Source organism: Colias philodice, chromosome 3 (genome assembly GCF_061535455.1).
Source record: "Colias philodice isolate Cphi_HAF_F1 chromosome 3, ilColPhil1 Martin Lab GWU primary, whole genome shotgun sequence".
NCBI lineage: Eukaryota > Metazoa > Arthropoda > Insecta > Lepidoptera > Pieridae > Colias > Colias philodice.
In genome coordinates, this window is record NC_143088.1 from 5,852,717 (window position 1) to 5,874,617 (window position 21,901).

Here is a 21,901-nt window from a genome sequence, read left to right on the forward strand (position 1 = left end):
GTGCAATGTATGATACATAAAGACATTTTAAGTTTGAAAAATCAGATGTTTTGCGCGAAGTGACAGTAGTACCCACCTCAACGCTTCGCTTATGAGGCGTGCAATACAAATAAAACTTATCTATATTACAACTAGCGGTACGCCCCGGCTTCGCTCGTGATACCTACATGTTTAAACTATCCTATCTCTCAAGTTGGATCGAACTGCACATGTTTTGCGAATTTTATTATAATCGGCTAAGTGGTTTAGGAGTCCATTGAGGACAAACATTGTGACACGAGATTTATATATATTAAGATATGCACTTAGGTACAATATTATGTATAATGTACTTGCGCGTTTCAAACATTTTATATAATTTTATGAATTTAATTGTAAAGTACGGGATATGGTAGGTATCTACTTATTATAATTTCACCGTAATATTCAAATGTAAGAAAACGAAAACGTATTTAAATATTCCTTGTAAATGAGTCAATAAAACTCTATTTATAACTTCAATGGAAAGAAATAAATTCAATTGAAACAAATATTTTCTCAACCGTACCTACAGACCTACTATAAAAGAAATTCAATATTTGGAAAGTAAGATTGAAGCAATTTCTATTCACTCAATTTAAGTACTAGGTTTTTATTAGAAGTAGGTACTCTCATCTAATTGATTTTGCCATTTTGCAAATTGCAATTCTTATAGAAATGTATCCTTTATTGGTTTGTGCTTAAGAGGCGTTAAGAGGGTTTTCTCTAATTTATGACTTTTAGGTTCATTTGCAATTGCAAAGTAAATTGAGTATGTATAAAAAATGATGCAATTTAGTTCAAAACTTTATAAACGTGAATACTATTCCAAAAAACGTGGATTTTCGTTAAAATTTAGTATAAACTTATTATAACTTGCCATCCGCCCGCGGTTTCACCCGCGTAGACAAAATATGGGAATGAAATATTGGAACGAGACAATTTACCAACGTAGAAAGTAGCCTGTGTCGTCATTCTCTAGTTTCCTAAATATCTTCTGAAATTAAATCATAACATAAAATCGCTTAATTGGGACCTGAAAGAAAGACTAACAAACAAACAATACAATTTCACGTTTATGACATTAGTATAAAGATTCATTGATATATTTCATTTAAAAATACAAGAAAAATAATTATAACTGACTTTGATATCAAAACAATAAAAGCAATTCGTATCATCACTGTTCGTTTTGCGAACAAATTGCTTTTCTCATATAGGTATACGTGTCTGAGTGAAAATAACAGCTTCCAGGCTTTTATTTGGGAAGTAAGATAAAAGCTATTTTAGAGATAAATTCTATTAAACCTAGATATTACAAATATTCCTATATTGATGTCAAATCTTTTGATTGTACCTATTGACCATACCTACACTAATTAGGCGACGCTCACATACATTTTCATGAAAACAAAAACAAAAGCAAATTGCCTAACTCATAATTTATTTAAATTAGGGCCGGTCAGAGACAATAGAGAAGTCACGTCTACTCTTTGTCTGGTTAAATAAAGGGTCTGAAAATTATTTTTTATTGCGAGAAATTTAGGCGATCTTGTTTGAATATATGTATAAACTGACACCTAAAATCGATATTTAATGAGATTAGTTATTAAATTGGCCATTACTTTATTTATCGTTGATAATAACATACGATCGAAGTTAAATTTACGGTTCCACAACGCATTAAAACAAACCCCGCGATGCTGGTAGTAATACCAACGAAAAGATTAAAATGAGCTCCCATTGTCTTGCTGTTGTTTAGCATCACAATAGAGACTTCAAACGAACACCAATTAGGAACCATTGGGAAAGGCTTTCGAGTTTTAGATGAACGTGGTTTTGTGTCGCGAATACAAGATGAGGGATCAAACGGTTTATTTTTGCCAATTTTTCTTATTCTCTGTAAATGTCCCTTATTTGTTCATGAACAATACGCTTTATTGTTATATTGACGCTTTTCATATTTGACTTATTAAATCACATAAAAATAAATATTATTAGCTATCAAATCTTCTACATTACAAACAGAACAGTCATATTAGCAAGCATAACATTTTACTATAATAATTTAAACATGCCTTGCCTGGCCGTGCCTATCATATCTCGGCTAATTCAACTATGCGGTTAGTCGTTATTACGTGGTATTTTGCATTTGTCCGCCACATCTCCTATGGAATTATGTGTTACCTAAATATTTCATACAGCATTCGTGTTTGTTTATAAAATTACTAATTTGAGATTGAGAATTCTACTGGGAACCACCGCCCGAAAGTACCTTTCCTAGCGTTTTTAATTTACTACAATATCTACAATTATTTTCTTAATTTCTGCTTAACACTTAGACTAAATTCACAATTTTTAATAATGAAAATAAATTGAAAGGGGTCGTAAGTTAATCAGTCTCCTACTTTGAATTCCGAACCTCTATATTCTATAACATGATAATTGATTTTTGCTTCAAGTCAATGATAGATAGATTGGTTCTAAAATTCGTGACTGAAAAAAAGTCAATTTGACTAAATACTTTTAAATTGTTATAGACTAGAGTAGATAATTTTTATTTATTATTTATTTATTTTTTACATACATAGATTCCTTACAGCTATTTGTATTACAATTTTTATAATTAACTTTAACAAAACAATACGCCAATAAAAAGGAATACCAATAATAAGACAATTAATGTGACAGTAGTTTAACATTAATTATAACAATGACAAAGTGGAAAAAATTAATATATATATATTATTTTTTTTTTTTTTTTTTGGACATGGTATTCAAAAAAGAGGAAAACGTACCCATTATAGAATGTTTGGCATGGATGTGTGAGTGTGTGTACTGTGTGTGTAGTGTATAATGGTGTAGTGTGGTGAGATTGTGTATGGTAAACTAAGAAATTATTGAATTGGTGATGTCTGTTACTGCTTTTTTAAAACTGTTACGGGAGAGATGAAATTTTTTTTGAAACAAAAAAAAATCGCAGTCGGATGAAACCCATTAGAAAAGGAGGGGAATATGATAAAAATGTAAGGAAAAATAAATTACGGTCAATCCGAGTTCGGGAAGCGAGAGGGGGGAGCTTTTAAGAGAAAAAAATGGTTTCTCTCGATTTCCGACAAAACTACAAGTCCTATAGAAAAAAGTTCAATGGCAAAGTTGTAGGTAATTAAAAGTTCTACAACTTTTGTATTCACAATTTTTCACATAACCTAAAAATTTAGGTGAAAAATTCAAAAAACCAAGTTTTTGGTCTTTTATTTCTATCTACTTCAAAATTATTTTTTTTTTCTACGAAATTTGGTGGAAACTTACTTTATTATGTCCCAAATACACTGTAATTTATTTGATTGAAAATATTTATTTTTTCGCCTTATTTTGAATTAATACCAAAAAAACAACCTAATTTTCAATCGAAAAGTCACCCGTCAAAATATCAGCTTTTTTCAAAAACTTGGGGTGCCTTTTATTCATTGAAATCTCTACTTTCATATGGTGTAAAAAAAATAAACACCACCATAGTAAATGTTCTCAGGAAATGCATACAAACAGTGTGAAAATTAGCTTTTACTAAATCAGGCACACTTATCGAACTACCTGAAATGTTTTTATCGACATCATTTTGCTTTTGAATATGCTGTAAAATATTAAACTTAGAACAGATAATTATTATTCTTTTGAAATATTACCGAAAAGCCGATACAAGAGAAGATATAGAGTTCAAGAAGTGTGCCTGATTTAGTAAAAGCTAATTTTCAGACTGTTTGTATGCATTTCCTGAGAACATTTACTATGGTGGTGTTTATTTTTTTTACACCATATGAAAGTAGAGATTTCAATGAATAAAAGGCACCCCAAGTTTTTGAAAAAAGCTGATATTTTGACGGGTGACTTTTCGATTGAAAATTAGGTTGTTTTTTTGGTATTAATTCAAAATAAGGCGAAAAAATAAATATTTTCAATCAAATAAATTACAGTGTATTTGGGACATAATAAAGTAAGTTTCCACCAAATTTCGTAGAAAAAAAAAAAAAGTTTTAAGTAGATAGAAATAAAAGACCAAAAACTTGGTTTTTTGAATTTTTCACCTAAATTTTTAGGTTATGTGAAAAAATTGTGAATACAAAAGTTGTAGAATTTTTAATTACCTACAACTTTGCCATTGAACTTTTTTCTATAGGACTTGTAGTTTTGTCGGAAATCGAGAGAAACCATTTTTTTCTCTTAAAAGCTCCCCCCTCCAGCTTCCCGAACTCGGATTGACCGTAATTTATTTTTCCTTACATTTTTATCATATTCCCCTCCTTTACTAATGGGTTTCATCCGACTGCGATTTTTTTTATCTTTTCATTATTTTCAAAGGCTTCTTCCCCAGTCTATTATTGCATTTGCAATTTATTTTATCTCATCTTTGTTCAACGCTTCATTGAAAATAGAATTTAATTTACTTACACGTACTTTAAATGCATAACAGTATTAGAATAAAATGAAATCTTTTGTAATAAACATGAATCGTTTATGAATAGCCTAAAATTTTAAGGGTCTGCAGAATATTTGCCCGAGGATACAATTTTGTATACTTTACGGTTTTAGCTTCTGTGAAAACATTTATATATCCTCTGGATACAGTAAATGGGTGTTTGAAATCCTTTCGTTTTACTCTATTATAACTTTTTAAAGACTCCCTCGGAGCCCATTTCAAAAAACAGGCAGAATTTTGCTTCAACTTAAAGTTCTATCTGTTTGTAAATATGCTGCCATAAATTATGTAATGCAAAAATAAAACAAAAATATAGTAAATTTTCGTTAATGTGTGCCGAATAAATTGCGAGAGTTTTTCTTTTTTACGATCATAAACAGTTCAATAGGGAATTATATTAAAAGCCCTATTATTAAAACTAAAAAACACTAGCATTTTCATATTTCCGCTGGGAAATAAATAAATGTGTTCAATGAAGCAAGCGACGGTCCCAAAGCAGTGGAGGGTTATTGTAGAACTGGCACAAGGGGACGGAAAAGATCCTTATAGGAAATTTATGATTGTTTTGCCTTTGTAAAGTAGTTTTGTTTATTACACAGGGTTGCCATGTTCAACTTATTTAAGATTTATGATCCCATATTAATAACAATGGAATTAAATGCCTTTACATATAAGACAAAAGACTCATATTATAACTACAATTTAAATTATAGGTTTGATTGATACCTACATTACTGAGATCCCAAATTATTTAAGCACATGTAGAAACCTTTATTATCTAATAATTACAAACTGTGCCTTTACCTGTATAACTAAATGTAGTGAAAAAGTTTATTTGTCGAAAATTTTATCTTTATCTTTCTCATAAGTATTCTAGTGTCGATTTATTTTCCTCAAAACCGATGAATCGAGATCATAAAGAGGGTTCTTGTGCGTGAGCTGAAAGCCACGTGGACAGGACTCGCCGGCGCGGAGTGTCGAATGTGTAAAATTACGATCCATCGACCAGTCGCATAATGGGCTGATTCATTGAACCTCTCTGCGATCGCGCCTTAATGGCTAATGGCTGTCATCCTTCATTGTGTTCTATAGCCCATTGTTTGTATTGTCCGAATAATTGCTGTATGGAATAGGGCACATGCTTGTTATAAAGTAAAGGTTTAGTGCGACAATTCCACGATTCCTAAAAACAGGTTTATGGCGCGTATGATGTAACAAAACGTGACATACCCGATGCGCAAAGCTAACAAACGGTGAAAGTTCATCTCTGTAAGCGTCGTGACACGTGACCTCTGTGAAGAGATAGCTTCGTTTGCCAATGCTTTATGGGTTTGAATGTCAATGAACAAACCGTTCGATATATCTCGCGTGCAGAATATGCAACTAATCAAGCTAACTGGGAATTGGTGGATGTGTATTTCACGATGATAATTCCCGATGTTTTTTTATTGTTTACTTTAAGGACATTCGTTATCCTATCTTACCTAGTATAATATTCAATTTGATACTCTAACTCTACCTTTAATGGATCTGATTAATAAAATATGTCTACATCATCCGGTGTTTCCTCTTTCGTAGCAATAAAAAATATGCCATCACTGCGGCACACATAAATATTTCCTCATAATTGGTAAATATCGTTTTGCATCTGGTCCTTTCGATATTTCTCCACTTTCCACGAATACTTAAGTATATAAATAAACATATAGGCAGAAATGGAGCGGCAACTCTGTAGGACCTGTTCTTTTTGTGTTACTTTACGCAACTCATTCGATGCAATGTTTTTACGTCGGTTCCGTGGTACTGATTAATTCGGTTATGATAGAATTACTTTTCATTGCAGACACACAATACTATGAAATACAGACGGTTTGATGCAACGTTTAATCAAGTGCTCGTAATCTATATAGTATCTATACAATTTTGAAATATCCGCTCTAGAAAACTTAGGTTTTCAGAATTCTAAGTAATGATGACAATGTTTTTTCTAACTTCAACCTACTTATCGTTAAAACTTGTACGTGACATTTAGTTTTTATTGGTAGTGAGAGAGTTACTTAGTAAATGGATATTGAAAATTTTCAGATAAACATTTTTCATTATAAATGCCAAGATTATACCAATTTATGGACCAATTAAAATCATTGTAATAACGTTTCGCTTCATTAGTTGTAATTGTTTTAGTGTATTAGACAAACAATTATTTTCAGATTAATGTTGTAATTTAGCGAAAAATACTGAACTACGTGAAAACACGTTATTTATACAGGCTTGAAAATTTTGAAAAGCGAAAATTTAATTTAGAGCCCTAAAGAATTTTATAAAAATTGATAATATTATCTGCCAATTTACTAAATAACTTTTTTACCATTTTTAAAACTCTGTAAAAGGTAGCACTAAGGCTTAAGGAAAACCAATTTGTCTTTTATACTTTAGAAGATTAATGGGATTAATTCTTATCTGTATTATAAAAACGCTTCAAAGCTTTTCCGATAACTCGGTGTCTTGTTTCATTATAAGCTCTTCAGCTTATTGAAATTAAAAGCTTTTATACAATTTTTTTCTCAGTACATTTTTATATTAATATCTTTAATAAAAATTATCATACGAACCTTAATAATTTTGTCAAAGAGTTCAATGCACGCGGAAAACACTTCCTCCTAAACGAGCTCTTATTAGGAAAACGTTACGTTTGCGATGTAAACATAAAATATACGCGGAATGCTGTTACCAGCTGGCACAGAGTTGCGCCGGAGTCGACGGTCGTGCGGCCACTGCGGCTACCACCAGCCACCACCACCTGCGAACCGGTATGAAAGTATGCTACATCAAATTAATTTCATTTACTCTGCGTTGCCCTAACATTTGCCACCTATTATGACAACAACGGATTTGCGCAAGCCTTACCCATCTTGAGCGGTTTCGTAGTACAGAGTACTCACTACAAACGAACGTTAGACATGAATTGAACTCACTGTCATTTATTTAGTGTACCGACATTCATTAATTTATCAATTTGCGTAAGACGTTATGTGATATCTGATACTCACTTTAATATTGCTGGTAAGTACCTACTCAAAAGTAAAAGTCACCAATTTTTATTGCTTCGTGGGAAATCTTTTTTTTTACAAAATATAATATATACCATGTAAGAAAGAAGGTATATTAAACGAATTATACCTAATTATGTAATTTAAAGAGTTGAAATAATTGTGTAACTATTGGTAATATTTCGTTCTAACATTTCTTTCTACTTTATCTCATTACAGCTATACAATATTATTATAATAAGCCTTTGGTCTGATGAATAATAAATTTTGCATAAAATTAATTAATTAAGGAAATGTTTTGCATAATACATTCGTACTTATACCCAGACTCTTGAACAAAATCACGATTGTCATACATTTCATATCGTATAGATATATGTATTTCAAGCAGGTGAATTCCTGAACATGTGGACGAGTTATGCCCGAGGCTGATAATTGAAATCCAATTTTTCAATGTACTTTCGTATCTGAGAGGCACCTGTTTGTGTTCAGGAAACAAATTAAAACAGAAGTATACCTATATGTGCTGTGATTAAAACATGGACCTATGCAATCTAAACTTATGTTACATCTCTTGGGTCTCTACCTTACAAACAGTTCGCCCATCCGAGTAATTCGCACGCATTTAATCATCAATTTAATAACATTCCCAGCGTTTCCTTTACGGATTAACAAATAGAATCACACAAAGATGTGCTGAGGGACGCGTGGGGTGTGACAAATTATACGCCCTTATTGCCTTCGAAGCGCTGGGCACGTATATTGAACGTCACAAAACCAAATTTACAAAAACTGTGTCATGTTCCCATTCACCTTATCACTTCACCTTCACCGCCGCTCATTATTTCACCGGGAGAATTTCATTAGGCAGCTGTTATTTAATTTTATTACCAGGCCGTTAATACACTTTCATTTCATCATTCGTCTAAATTTAAACTTAGCATTAAGCTAATTGGTGTCGAATATTAGAGACGACAATTTATGTGGCACACCTAATACATAACAGCACATTTTGAGCGATAACAATACCGGAAAGGCATAAAATCTTCGAAATATGCTGACTGTTAAATATAAACGTACAATCCGAACGCGTAATGGTGCCTAATTAACGAGAAAATAACCATTGAATTGCAAATTTTCAAATTCTACTCGAACAAGCTCAAATGATTTTACCCTATTTTAATTGCTACTTAGGTTACCTACCTACTAGCTGACATTTAAATATTATGCTATGTCATACAGCATACTGAAATAATTAAGCTTTCTTCTAGTAGGTAAATAATGTTTAAGAGCTGTAGATACCTATTTGAGTTACAAAAATATATTTGATCATGTCCAATCTCCACAAATGAATTTTTCAACAATCTGACCGAAACAGTGTCATTATTAAAAGTAGATTAAATACAATGACACTATTTTGAAATGTCTCGCAGTGAACCAACAACAAGCATTTACATGTTATAAAGATAAACGGCGACAGAAAGTCCTTGATGTGAATTCTGTAACACAGAAGGTAACGCAATATTGTACTGCCTGCACGATGCAACAATTATTTAAATGTATAATTAGTAATTACTACAAATGATTGCATAAGTTAAACAAACACGTCAGGTTAAGTCACTGAAATGAGTTCGTTGTTCGTTATTAATAAACCACGGGTTTTAATATTATGAACTAATTTACTAGATTCATAGCGGAGTATTTTAATTAGGGATGCTTCTACGATTTTCATTACATCAGAAAGCTTATTTACTCATCTCAATTTATATTTGCTAGCATTTTAGTAAGAGTCATTTAGCTACTAATTTAATATAACGTTAAAAGTAAATATATTTAATTTGCATATTATACCCAGGTTGCCGTAACCTAGTAGGTAATTTAAAAAGTTTTAAATTCAAATTATTCCAATTTAACATTCTTAAATAACCTACCTATCTAATTCTCATTAAAAGCTCTATTTTCCTAGCGCGAGTCAGATCGTTAATACTAACATGATTTAATTAAATATAAACACAATTTGGAATGCTAGCGCCTGCTTCAATCCTCAGCAGCTGTAACTAGGATGATTATTGATTATGCTTTACGGGTAGAAGTTAAGACATACATAAATATATGAAATATCAATAGAATATTATAGTATCTATAGATAAGTTTGGATTTTCCAACTTATCGCATGATGGACAAGGGCTAATATTATGATACAATGTATGTATCCACTTATGCTTGAGTAACTTATTACAGATAATTATTTTTATTAGTGTTAATTATTTGAAGTGTATATTAACCGACAATTTGGCTTAATAAGAGATTAGTTCTGCGTTAGTAAGAGGAAGCTAGAACAGACAGCTTAATAGAATATCTATAGCCTACTAAAAGAAGACGTCATATAGGTACCTACTTAAGTTGATGAGGTAATATGATTTACATTTTGAAATAATAAATAGAAAGAAATTATTCCGTCTTAATATATTATTTTTGTCTAGCAAATTAAATCTAGGAGACAGTAATTTGAAATCGGTGTTTGTATCACAAACTATATTCTCAAACAAACATTGACTTTAACTAACTAATCATTCAAACAAATTAAATCAGAAGTCTATGTTTATTTCAATCAAGTAATAAAACATTGAATGCATCATGTATGTAACTAATGTTCCTCATAGTTTTTTGCCAAGCACTGTTACCGTCGTTTCATGTAGTCATATTTCATTAGAAAGCTATAGATAACTTGACTAAGTAGCTTTTAAAAGTTCCACAGACGCATGTCATAGATATAACCTAATTGCAACTTTTCCATTATCAAATGGCAAAGTTGTAACATAGGCTTACTATCAATAAAGTTTAAAGGTCAAAGTCTGCGACACTGGGAGCATTTTAATGTAAGACCGTAGTTACACGCTTTCCCACTTATGGGTAATTAATTACTGTTCCTTCCGATAGTTACTTTTCGTATAATTGCCCACTCATCGTGCGAAGCGTAAATTGCTTACTTAACAATAGATAATTACAGCACGTAGGTACTTGCTTACGAGATGACTTTATAACTACTACCACCTTACTTTTGGGCATTGTCTCTCGTATATTCCCACCATTGTTACGTCAGCTAATTTTGTATTGACATCGTTTGATAGATATATTATTAGAAACAAAATTTTATGTTGCGAAGATATTTTTGTTTTCTTCTGCAAAGGCTGTAAACGTAACTAGTTACTCGTAAGACAAATCGAATTCAAAATAGGAAAAATTTTGAACTTTTATCTATTTTAGGTTCCTCAAGGGCAAGCTGACTATTACCTGCCTTCAGCCTTCTTATGTTCCTACTAAAATGTTCAGAAGAATGTAGCCGGTTTTACGGCCTAAGTACACATAGACAATATTATATTATGCGAACGCTCAGTCTCTATAATCTATATTTTCAGTAATTTTAATATAATAGTAAAGTTGTAAATTAAAGACCCATAAATAAGTATTTATGTAGATATTTACTGTTGGTATCGTACCAATGATATTTCGAAGAAAAGGAGTATTATCATTTAACTGGTCTTCTACCTACTAACTACTAGAAATTGCAACTTTACTTATTTTTTTACAAATTCAAGAAAAACGAGGGCGGGTCGCCTTCTTAAATACGGAGACACTCCCTCACAAAGCAGGAAAACTATTAATATACGCAACCAGCGACCTCGGGATGGTGTAATTCCCGTGTAACTTGTTTTGTCAAAGGAATTGCCAATCGCGTTCAATATGCTTGCATACCTACCTTTTAGTGTCCAGTAATTCAAAGCCCTTTGCTTAGTAGTGTGGGCGTTCTGTAGCGTATACGAAATATATCCAGTTTTATAATAAAAAAAATACAAAAATATCTTCGAATTGAAGCCGTTTAAGAGAATGTTGTTAAAAATTATGAATAAAGAGCCTGAAATAATGTCTAAAATATTATGACTTCATTGCTAAAATAGGACAACGCGCTGTGTTCTAGACATACATGCTTAAATCTGTTTGGACTTTAGTTTCAAATAAAATCGTTTCGAGCCAGAGAAATTGAGCGGTCAATATCCCGATGTGGACATAGTTTAGCTAAATATCTATTGAATCAAGGTTTAAGTTATGTTTAGTTCGATATTTAGTGTTTATGCGGTTTTGTTATGCAACGTTGCGTGGCAAGACGCGGAAGGCGCAGTCGGGCAATGGAGCAGCCAGCAAGCGCAACGTAAACACGTTTACATGCTATCTTGAATTATTGTTTTTTATTGGAACTCATTATGTGTAATAGCATATAATTTCAATGCTATTTAGATATTGTTATAGGCAGATTGTAATTTAATGTTATATTATTACGATTACATAAATCAATAACGATTCCAAAATTTAGTATACATAATCGTAATTTTTTACGATTTCAAAATAGTGGTGTTAAGAAACTATGGTAGAAAGGTCATGAATAAATCAATTTTAAATTTTCTTGACCTATGTATTGCCTTCATAAGCCGGATATTATATGCCAATATTTCCAATAATGTCATACAATACATTTTAAACGAAATTATATAATTCGTTTTAAATATACAATAATTTCCTACAATAATAATGCATATATTTTCTGCTATTATAACAATATTTTCATAATATTTTATTCCCAAGCATACATTTTTCTACTGCTATGAATCTGCTGCAATCTAATCAAACATAGCTATACTCAAGGAAATCATTAATCGGGGTCAAAAAGAAACGCATGAGGTTCTGTCATCATATATTTTATTTTATATAAAAATCAAATGCACTCATTCATCCATCATCTCACTATATATAAATACATTGATATTTCTTGCATACGGCAAATATTCATAAAGTAGCATTGGCTAGTTACGAAATTTAGCTAGCATTATAACTAAGTAAGATTCATTTAACATTAGCATTTATAATACATTTGATAACGGATACAGCGTTACATTTACTCATTAATGCATATACGTCAGTGAAATGAGTACTCTCTTAATAGAAATACATTAAAGTTTACATATATTACACGTGAAAAATTAATTAAATTAAACTTATTTTTGCTATAATTTCGAATAGACAATGGCGGAATCACATAAAAGCAAAGTTATTTCTATACCATAAGTACGAAAAATACCTTAACACATAAACATCTGGCACAACGAAGATGACGCGTTACAAAAATATTACATTTTAAATTACACCCTAACGTTACACGAACATACATGAAAAATATGTACGCCACATAACAAAAAATAATAAAAAAAATAATATACACAATAAATAAGATCATGGAATGTTATTATGATTTCCCCGTTCTTCTCGGCGACCTAAGGCGATATAAGGCATGCTCGAAAACGACAAATTATAGCAAAAATATCATTATATTATGTAGGCCACAAAGAACGTTTACGCAAAGCGCGGCACTTGGGGTTCCGGAGCGGCGTCACGCGTGCGACCTGCCGCCTGCTCTAGCGACGGAGATCGGGCGTTGGCTGGCTGGAACATTAAAAATATCTTAATAAAAAAATCAATTTACAGTAAGTTTACAACTGTTACCTAATACTGACAATATATTTTGTATAACATTGTTAAATTGTTTTATTGAAACGTACGTGTGGACATTGGCAGAATCCGTCTCTATTGGAATCGGGAATGCCATAGACAAAAAAGAATGAGAAATTGAATTTGGAAGCGTCATAAAAAATAGTGTAGTACGTTCATATAGAATTGTCGTTCCGCTTTTTATATTTCACTTGATAATTAATTCAAAACGAATTAATTAGATTACTAATGAATTTCAAGTAAAATTGTCCGTATTTATGCAAAATGGAACCACTCGACAAATTTCGTTTTTTGCTTTTATTGAAGAATACTCATCCAAAAGTGGTCTAAATTCTTATACAAACAAGAACCACATGATTTTTACGTTGGAAACAAGGTATACTAAAAGCAGAAAGGAACCACCAGCAACAACGAATAATACCATATTAAGCAAAACCGAACCACAGCACCACGGGACTGCTTTGTTCAAACAAATAAACGATATTACTATCATGTCATTTTATACAAAACAGATCCACACCTACTTGGTACCATTATACATTACACATATTTCTATTAATAACAATTATTTTTAATACACAAAATGGAACCAGGTTTCTGTGGTATGGTTATGCGTAAAATAAATACATAATTTAATTGTAATTTTTTATTGCAAAATAAAACCACAAGCATTCGGTTCTATTATGCATAAATAAATATTGTAAAACATTCTGAAACCCATCATCGCTATATGGAACCAAATGCCTTGACTTGTTACAATGCTTCTCATCTTTAAACAACGTATTTCATTACTTAAATAGCTCAAAGTACAAAACTCTGTGACAAAACTCCAATTTTTAAAGTAAAACGTCGAACACCTGTCAATATAGGTGACATTCAGCGAAGTAGTTCGAATACGTGACGGTGTTTTTTTCCTCCACGAAGTAAGTTCTATTGTTTTTGTTAATTACCTTTAAAATTAAATGTGAAAATGTTTAGTAATAAATAAATAAGCAAGCAATGGGTAAGAAAAGCATTGGAGACGAACACCGAAGATAATAATGAAGATACAACGGGTAAGTAGTTTTATTTAATGCATTTAAGTACTTATTGAATCTGAGATGCAGGTACGCTTTATCCACTTTTGATTCATTCCCGATTGTGGTGTGATTTTAAGAAAGTTTGAAAGTTCATTAAGTAAGTACAAGAGGAATCCTCTGTGGATTTACGTATTTTAACGACAATGTCGTTGTTCACGAAGGCGCGGCGAGTCGAATTAAGAGATCATTTTGTTACGATTCATCTGTCATTGTGAGATGAAACTACTAAAGTCTAAACCCTGTTTTAAAAATAACTGTCGATGATCTAGGTACCTACCTACTATTTTGGTAAAATACGTTTAGATGTATTTCTGATGCCGCTGTAACAACAAATACTAAAAAACAGAATAAAAAAAGACGTGTGGCACTCGGGGACTGCCGCGGTAAAGCTATTGCATAGCATGCCTTCAAGCCACACCTCCGAGCCCGTCGGAGTGAGGTTTTTTCGTTACGGAATTTCTCGATTCAGTCCCCGCGCTCAAGGCCCGCGATAGAAGCTATGCAATAGCTTAATAAATATTTAAGAAACTCCCATACAATAAGCCGTGATTTTTTTTGCCGGTACGGAACTCTTCGTTGCGCGAGTCCGACTCCCACTTAGCCAGTTTTTTGTACATGGCGCATGTACATACAACATACTTAGTCGTCTAGTAGGGACACGGCTTTATAAGAACTAATAATATTTTGCTGTCGCCATATTATACCTACGTATAAAAGCCACGTAGCTTTATTGTTTTGATTTAAAGCTTTTTTTCTTTTTATTACAGAAGATAACGAAGAACCTTATACGTCGCTGCCTCTGGAGAAGCTTTCTTCACCTTCTAGCGATATTCAGTCCATATTACATCTCATTCCACAAGATGCACAGTTTTTATAACGGTCTCATTAGTGATGATGCAATAGAAAACCACATAGATGGACTAGACACGGTGGATTTCGAAATCCAATTTGATGATAACGTCGAATAAACGTCCTATATAAGTATTATTTTATATATTTTATTAATTAAAGCTTTAATTACGATATTATAAATACATAGTTTCATTTATATCATTAAATCCCTGGGATGTGGTTCCTTTTTGTATAAGAGAAAACCTATCAATGGATAAATGTTAAAAGGAACCACATGCACATTTTCTTAATTATCTAGAAAGTTTAAGAATATTCAGAGCAAATTTATATACACATACTTAAATAAGTAATTTATCAATGAATTTAAATGAAATAAATTTTAATTTTACTTCATCTGACAGAGCTGCAAATGTTTTTGTAAATCCTTTAATATCTCAGAAGTGCGTTTTTGCTGGGTGGTTCCTTTTTGCTTAAATACGGACAATTATGTAATAGGAAGTACATACATATTTTATTCTAGTTTAACAATTACGAAATGGACGATATTTATGTATCTGTACTTCGTAATCCTTCTCCTAATATTATAAATGCGAAAGTTTGTGAGAATGGATGTATTTGTATGTATGTTTGTTACTGTTTCACGCAAATACTACTTAACCGATTACAATGAAATTTAGCACACATAATAAAAGTGGGAGGGTAACTTGAATTAATGAATGTAATCCCATGAGAACGGGAACTATGCGGGTTTTTCTTTGAAACGCGGGCGAAGCCGCGGGCGGAAAGGTAGTATTTAAATAAGAGTGTAAGTACTAAAAAAATCAAACCAACCAATCCCCCGTAAAAATGGAATCCATAATGAAGAATATATTTAGTCCAAAATGATGATGATGATGACATCAAAATTGAATTAAATTATAGAGTAAGGTCAATGTCAGTTGACATTAAAATATAATCAGATTCTGAAAGTGTCCATGACCAACGCAATAACATTTTTTATCCACAAATTGAATAATGAATGTGAATGAAATTATATGGGACAATTTGTAATTAAGTTGACTCAACTTGACCTTAAATAAACGTCATATTTGGAGTAATTCTTTTAGGGAAATTATTATATTATCCGTATTGTGTAATCATTAATTTATTCATAGATAGATAAGATCAAATTGCATTTAATGGATAATAAAAACTCATCAAATTTCTATTTTGTAATATTACTTGAGCATAAAATTACAATGCTCATTCTTAGTTGAATATTAGAAGTATTCTAAAAACCTCATTACACAAAGACATGTTTGTGTAGTACGCCTCCAAATATTCACAAGAGGCTATGATAATAAGGTGTTAATCAAAACAACACGTACGAGTAAGAGAAAGTAATGTTACTATCTAGGTTTGTTTGCTTGCTACGATTTAGCTCAAATGATGTTGATTGATTTTAAACATTATTTTACGTAGAAATCACAATAAAAAAATATACGTAATATACGTAAAAATAAAAAATAGGTTTTATGTATTTATTTTTCAATGGGGTTTAGACTAGAGTAGATAATTTTTGAAACAAAAAAAAATCGCAGTCGGATGAAACCCATTAGAAAAGGAGGGGAATATGATGAAAATAAAAGGAAAAATAAATTACGGTCAATCCGAGTTCGGGAAGTGGGAGGGGGGGAGCTTTTTAGAGAAAAAAATGGTTTCTCTCGATTTCCGACAAAACTACAAGTCCTACGGAAAAAAGTTCAATGGCAAAGTTGTAGGTAATAAAAAGTTCTACAACTTTTGTATTCACAATTTTTTCACATAACCTCAAAATTTAGGTGAAAAATTCAAAAAACCAAGTTTTTGGTCTTTTATTTTTATCTACTTCAAAATTTATTTATTTTCTACGAAATTTGGTGGAAACTTACTTTATTATGTCCCAAATACACTGTAATTTATTTGATTGAAAATATTTATTTTTTGGCCTTATTTTGAATTAATACCAAAAAAACAACATAATTTTCAATCGAAAAGTCACCCGTCAAAATATCAGCTTTTTTCAAAAACTTGGGGAGCTTTTTGTTCATTGAAATCTCTACTTTCATATGGTGTAAAAAAAATAAACATTACCATAGTAAATGTTCTCAGGAAACGCATACAAACAGTGTGATAATGAGCTTTTACTAAATCTAGTCTAGTTTATGGGTCAAGGTTTATGTAGTTATCCTTAACTTACACGGTAAAGAAACTTTGTTATAGTATGTGACGGCACTGGTAGTTTGTGTGTGATAATAGTGCAGCGCGTTCGTGCTTGCATGTGTGTACAAATGACCCACAAAATTTCGGGTCATTTGTAACAGGATGGCGGTTCTACAGGGGTCTTAGTACGCAATGACAATAAGAAAAATGATGGTCAGAACGCTGATACCGGATACCTTAAGATACTGTGATATAAAATATTACAGTATCTTAAGATAAAATATTATAGTATCTTCACCGTGTGTGACGCACTTTAGCGTTCGGTTGTAAGAGCGTGTGCCTATGTCTGTGTGTGAGTTTAGCACCGGACTGAGCGTTAGCGTTATTGTGTTTTGTGTAAGTGTGTAGGTGATTACGTGCGTTTCTTTTTGCACAGTTAGCGGCTAGAGTATTAGTGCGCGAGTGTGCATGTCCGTTATTGTAGAGAAACTTCTTTAAGGGCGTTGAGAGTAAAATTTCAAGTTCGCGTTATGGCAATACCGTCACGTCATGGAGTAGGGTGACGATTTTGGTATCTTTGAATCTTGCCAAAGAAGTTCCACTTCTGACACGTGTGCTCTTCACACACGCTCTTTTATATTATACGTCCGTTTGTTGTTACATGCGTGCGCGCTCGTATTCGTATGTGTTATTTTACTGTATTTTGTTATGTGTGTCAACACATAACAAAATACGTGAGAGTACGTGAGTGAGGGCGTGCTCGTATACTCATTATAGGCACGTGCAGGTACGCGAATGTGTGTGTGCATTATTGTATTGTAGCTTGTCATGTGTGAGTGCCTTGATGCGTCATTGTGTGTGTGAATGCGTGTGTGGGTGCGTGTCTACGTGTCTACGTGTATAGGTGGGTAGTTACCGGCTAGTGCGCATGCACGTGCGCGTTCGGGTACAGCGTGGTGCATGCATTGTAGTTTCTTACGTGTGTGCGTGTCTATGTGTGTATGTGGAGGTGGCTAGTTACCGGCTAATGTGCGTGTACATTACAGTGTATTGTAGTTTGTCACATATGTGCATGAGTACATGTGTGAGGTGGGTAGTTACCGGCTAGTGCGCATGCGCGTGCGCGTCGGCGTACAGCGTGGTGGCGATGTATGTGGTGGGCACGAAGCCCTCCTCGCGCGTGTGGTGGCGGCGCACGCGCGTCCAGCCGTCGCCCGCGTCCGTCTCCAGCACCAGCAGCCGCTCGCCGCACTCCATGCGCATCGTGGAGCCCGTGCCGTTCGCTGCGAGTGGTATACGATTAGTAGATGACACTTTTGGTCTTTAGTTTGGTCAAATTTAATTGGGCAAAATGTATAGACATATAAAAAAAAAGAAAGTTGTAAACGTTTACGATTAAAATTATATAGTCCGTGATTATCACATTAAAGTTGAAATATGCAGGTTATTATAACAATTAGGATAATGTCTATATTATATATTATGTATACCAACTTAGAGGGGTAACATTTGTTGCCTCAGTTTCATTCAATATTTATGTTACAGCCAGTGAAAGCATTATAATTTAACTAAAAATCAATAATTAGAGCATAAATGGACATAAAATCAATAATTGGTACAAACCTTCAAACGCATACAACGCTTTGCAGTACCCGAGGGGCTGCAGATCCGGCTCGTAGTAGTAATCAAAGTCCGACTCGTGATCGTGATCGTGATCGTGGTCGTGGTCGTGGTCGTCGTGGTGGTCGTCCGCGTGGTGGTCCTGGTGGGCGGCGGCGAGTTCCCCGCCGAGACCGGACTCCGGCGAGCCACCTGCCGCTCGGCCGACCGTGGCCGTGCCCGCGGTGCCCGCGCACCCGCCCGTGCTGACGGACGACTCGGACGCGGACCGCGATAGGGACTCGCTGTTTGAACCGATACTGTGTAGAAATATGATATTTTAGTATAAATCGATAGATTAAACACGTTAATACCACAAAATTTGACCTTCATCTGCGTTCTATTTCAGATATTGAGATGAAACATACATTTGATAAATTTACAGGGCACACAATAGCAACAAATGTAGCACATGTATTATGTAGCAATTATAATACCCGATAAAAAGGATATGAAGATTAAAGACGCAACACTTAAAATCTGCTGACTACTTTAATGAATTGTTTATAAACAATTTAAATGTGATACAGGTAAATTAGCTTGGAGAAATTTTTGCGTTTGTAGTAGTGTATGGTCAGCAAATAAAATAAAACAACATTTTATTTTATACAGGGTTACTTGTAAAACACCAGCAACCTCGCAGGACAAGATAGCTAACATCATAAGTAACAACATTTGTTCTACGACTTTTGGCATAACGCAATAAATTATTTTTAAATGATTTTTTAAACTTTTATTGTACTCTCCTTACATTTGTAAGTCTATGTTCTATTAATTATCGGATGGACGACGCGACGCCCCCTTCCCCCTCTCGTTCGCTTTTTGTTTACGTAATTTTTGGGAGGCGTAGAGTTTATAATATTCAGACGGAAAATTAAATGAATATTTATTTTTGTATGAAAATAAAATCTAACAAATTATCAAAAGTCGAAATGTTGTTACTTATGATGTTAGCTATCTTGTCCTGCGAGGTTGCCGGTGTTTTACAAGTAACCCTGTATATATAAGGGATTTTAAATTAAACTATATGTGTTTCTCCTCTGAAAAAGATGAGACTTTATTTTAATATTTGCACATTTAACATACATATAACTTTTACATTAACAATGTTACTAAAATGAAAAATTTACTAACCTGAAAAAGAAACGACATTTAAAGTTTAATTCTTTAGTTTGAGAAGTCAAAGGCTTGCCTCGACCATGTTTTAACACTGGAGCCATATTGAATTAACAATATAAAGTTACAACACTTACACACAAATTAAACACTAGTTATGGCCCTGCCTTCATACAAAACTGCTGAATACGCCGTTCGCACGGGAATAGAATGTGGATGCGATTTCCCTTAGTTAGCATCCAAGCTTACGTCTTTATAATTATTAAACTGTATAAATTCATTCTTTAACTCCGGTCTGCATCGTGCAGACATGGGTGTAAAAGTCTCATTTTAGCTATTAAATGTAGTTTTTAAGTACATCTGAGTTTTCATTTGGGGCCTCCGGCTGCGGGACATGTAATTCACTTCAACAAATATTATAACAATAATAAAAAATAATAACAACAATCAACAAATACAAAATTTATCAATTAAACTACGTACATAATAATTATAATTTTTGAATGAAATGTGCTTTATGTTCTAACGGTACCAAACGACTGCACGTGGCACCTGCGGACAGCGTAAACTGGTTTATTCTGGTTTTGTGCGTGTTTCCACTTTCCACTATCAAATGACGATTTATTTATTTGTTTTGTTTCGTAATTATTATGGTCAAATATTAATTATGAAACAAATTATTATGGACACGATATTTTATTGTTTCACGGTAGTCGCCTTGTCGTTTGCTCAAGGACGTAAAATTGAATGATATATTTTTTTTTATAAAGTCAAAACCATTTTCTTTCAAATAAAAACTTGTTTTTATTGAAAACAAAAGTGTTGCTAGGAATAAGTATAAAATTAAATAGTAATGTTAGGATATCGAAACATTTTTGTATAGGCCAGAACGATATAGTGGAAACGCGCTCTAAGATCTGAGTAATATACACACCACTACATATGCAAAAATTTCTCCAAGCTAATTTACCTGTAGATATTTTAGTTTTATAGCAATCAAAATGCTTTATAAATATAAATTTTTGAGTATGTATTAGGAAAATTGCTACAAAAGTAACGTTCATATCAATTTAAACAGAAAGTATTACATTAGAAAGCAACTCATCTATTATGTTATCACCCAGACTTTTCTTTTATTTTTCTTCACATTATTGATAATGCTAAATAAAAACCGTACCTAGTCGCCTGATTAGGCGCCGATCCGTTAGTTCTAGCGGTGGGGTGTAGGGGCGGCGCGCACACTTGGTTGTTCGCTTCTGCGAGCAACTCTTCGTATTTGCTCAGTTGTGCTTTTAACTTCTTTAATTTATCGCAGCACTCATTGAGTTGAACTAAAATACAAATATACATCATATTATATGATAATATATCAATCATTTTCGTTGAGATTTATAGAACACCTTTCAGAGAATATTTCTTAATAGATATGGAAAACTTTGTAGAAAAGTCAAAATTATATGCAATTCAGTTCTCTTTTTATTATTGTCCAGTAAATAATATTACAATACCTTCTACTGTCATAGCATTTCCTAAACTTGGGTTTGTTTCATATACTCCTTTCATTTTCATTAGACCTTCCATAGCGGCTTGTTCTTGTGCAACCTAGTTAAGTAAAAAAAAAAAATATTATTATGTTATTTTATATTTATATCACAATCTACACTAATATTATAAAGAGGAAAACTTTGTTTGTTTGTTTGTTTGATTGTAATGAATAGGCTCATAAACTACTGGACCGATTTTAAAAATTCTTTCACCATTCGAAAGCTACATTATCCACGAGTAATATAGGATAGGTTTTATCCCGGAAATTCCACGGGAACGGGAACTATGCGAGTTTTTCTTTGAAACCGCGGGCGGAGCCGCCGGCGGAAAGCTAGTATATTATATTTCAAGACTAAGTTAGT

At 32.9% G+C, this 21,901-nt stretch overlaps 2 protein-coding genes and 1 long non-coding RNA gene across 5 annotated transcripts in view; 1 reads left to right on the plus strand and 2 right to left on the minus strand.

The window, feature by feature from the left end:
* The window catches only part of LOC149489649 (nose resistant to fluoxetine protein 6-like), a 42,681-nt gene extending 35,386 nt beyond the window's left edge, over positions 1-7,295 (minus strand). Inside the window, exon 1 of the mRNA XM_089714338.1 lies at positions 7,108-7,295. The gene's annotated coding sequence lies outside the window, so the exon portion shown is untranslated. The remainder of the gene's footprint in view (positions 1-7,107) is intronic.
* Positions 7,296-12,283: 4,988 nt separating this feature from the next.
* Cip4 (formin-binding protein 1-like Cip4) overlaps positions 12,284-21,901 on the minus strand; it is a 51,206-nt gene continuing 41,588 nt past the window's right edge. For 2 of the 3 annotated variants that reach the window (XM_089714340.1, XM_089714342.1), the window contains 5 exons: positions 21,503-21,596; positions 21,172-21,325; positions 18,843-19,138; positions 18,321-18,502; positions 12,284-13,041 (listed from right to left, as the gene is read on the minus strand). In XM_089714340.1, the coding sequence (XP_089570466.1) occupies positions 18,324-18,502; positions 18,843-19,138; positions 21,172-21,325; positions 21,503-21,596 (723 nt within the window). In that variant the 3' untranslated portion in view covers positions 12,284-13,041; positions 18,321-18,323. The remainder of the gene's footprint in view (positions 13,042-18,320; positions 18,503-18,842; positions 19,139-21,171; positions 21,326-21,502; positions 21,597-21,901) is intronic. The other variant, XM_089714341.1, reaches the window with a different exon arrangement.
* On the plus strand, positions 14,024-15,687 carry LOC149489651 (uncharacterized). The gene is made up of 2 exons (XR_016318315.1): positions 14,024-14,162; positions 14,954-15,687. It is a non-coding gene; the product is annotated as an uncharacterized LOC149489651 (long non-coding RNA).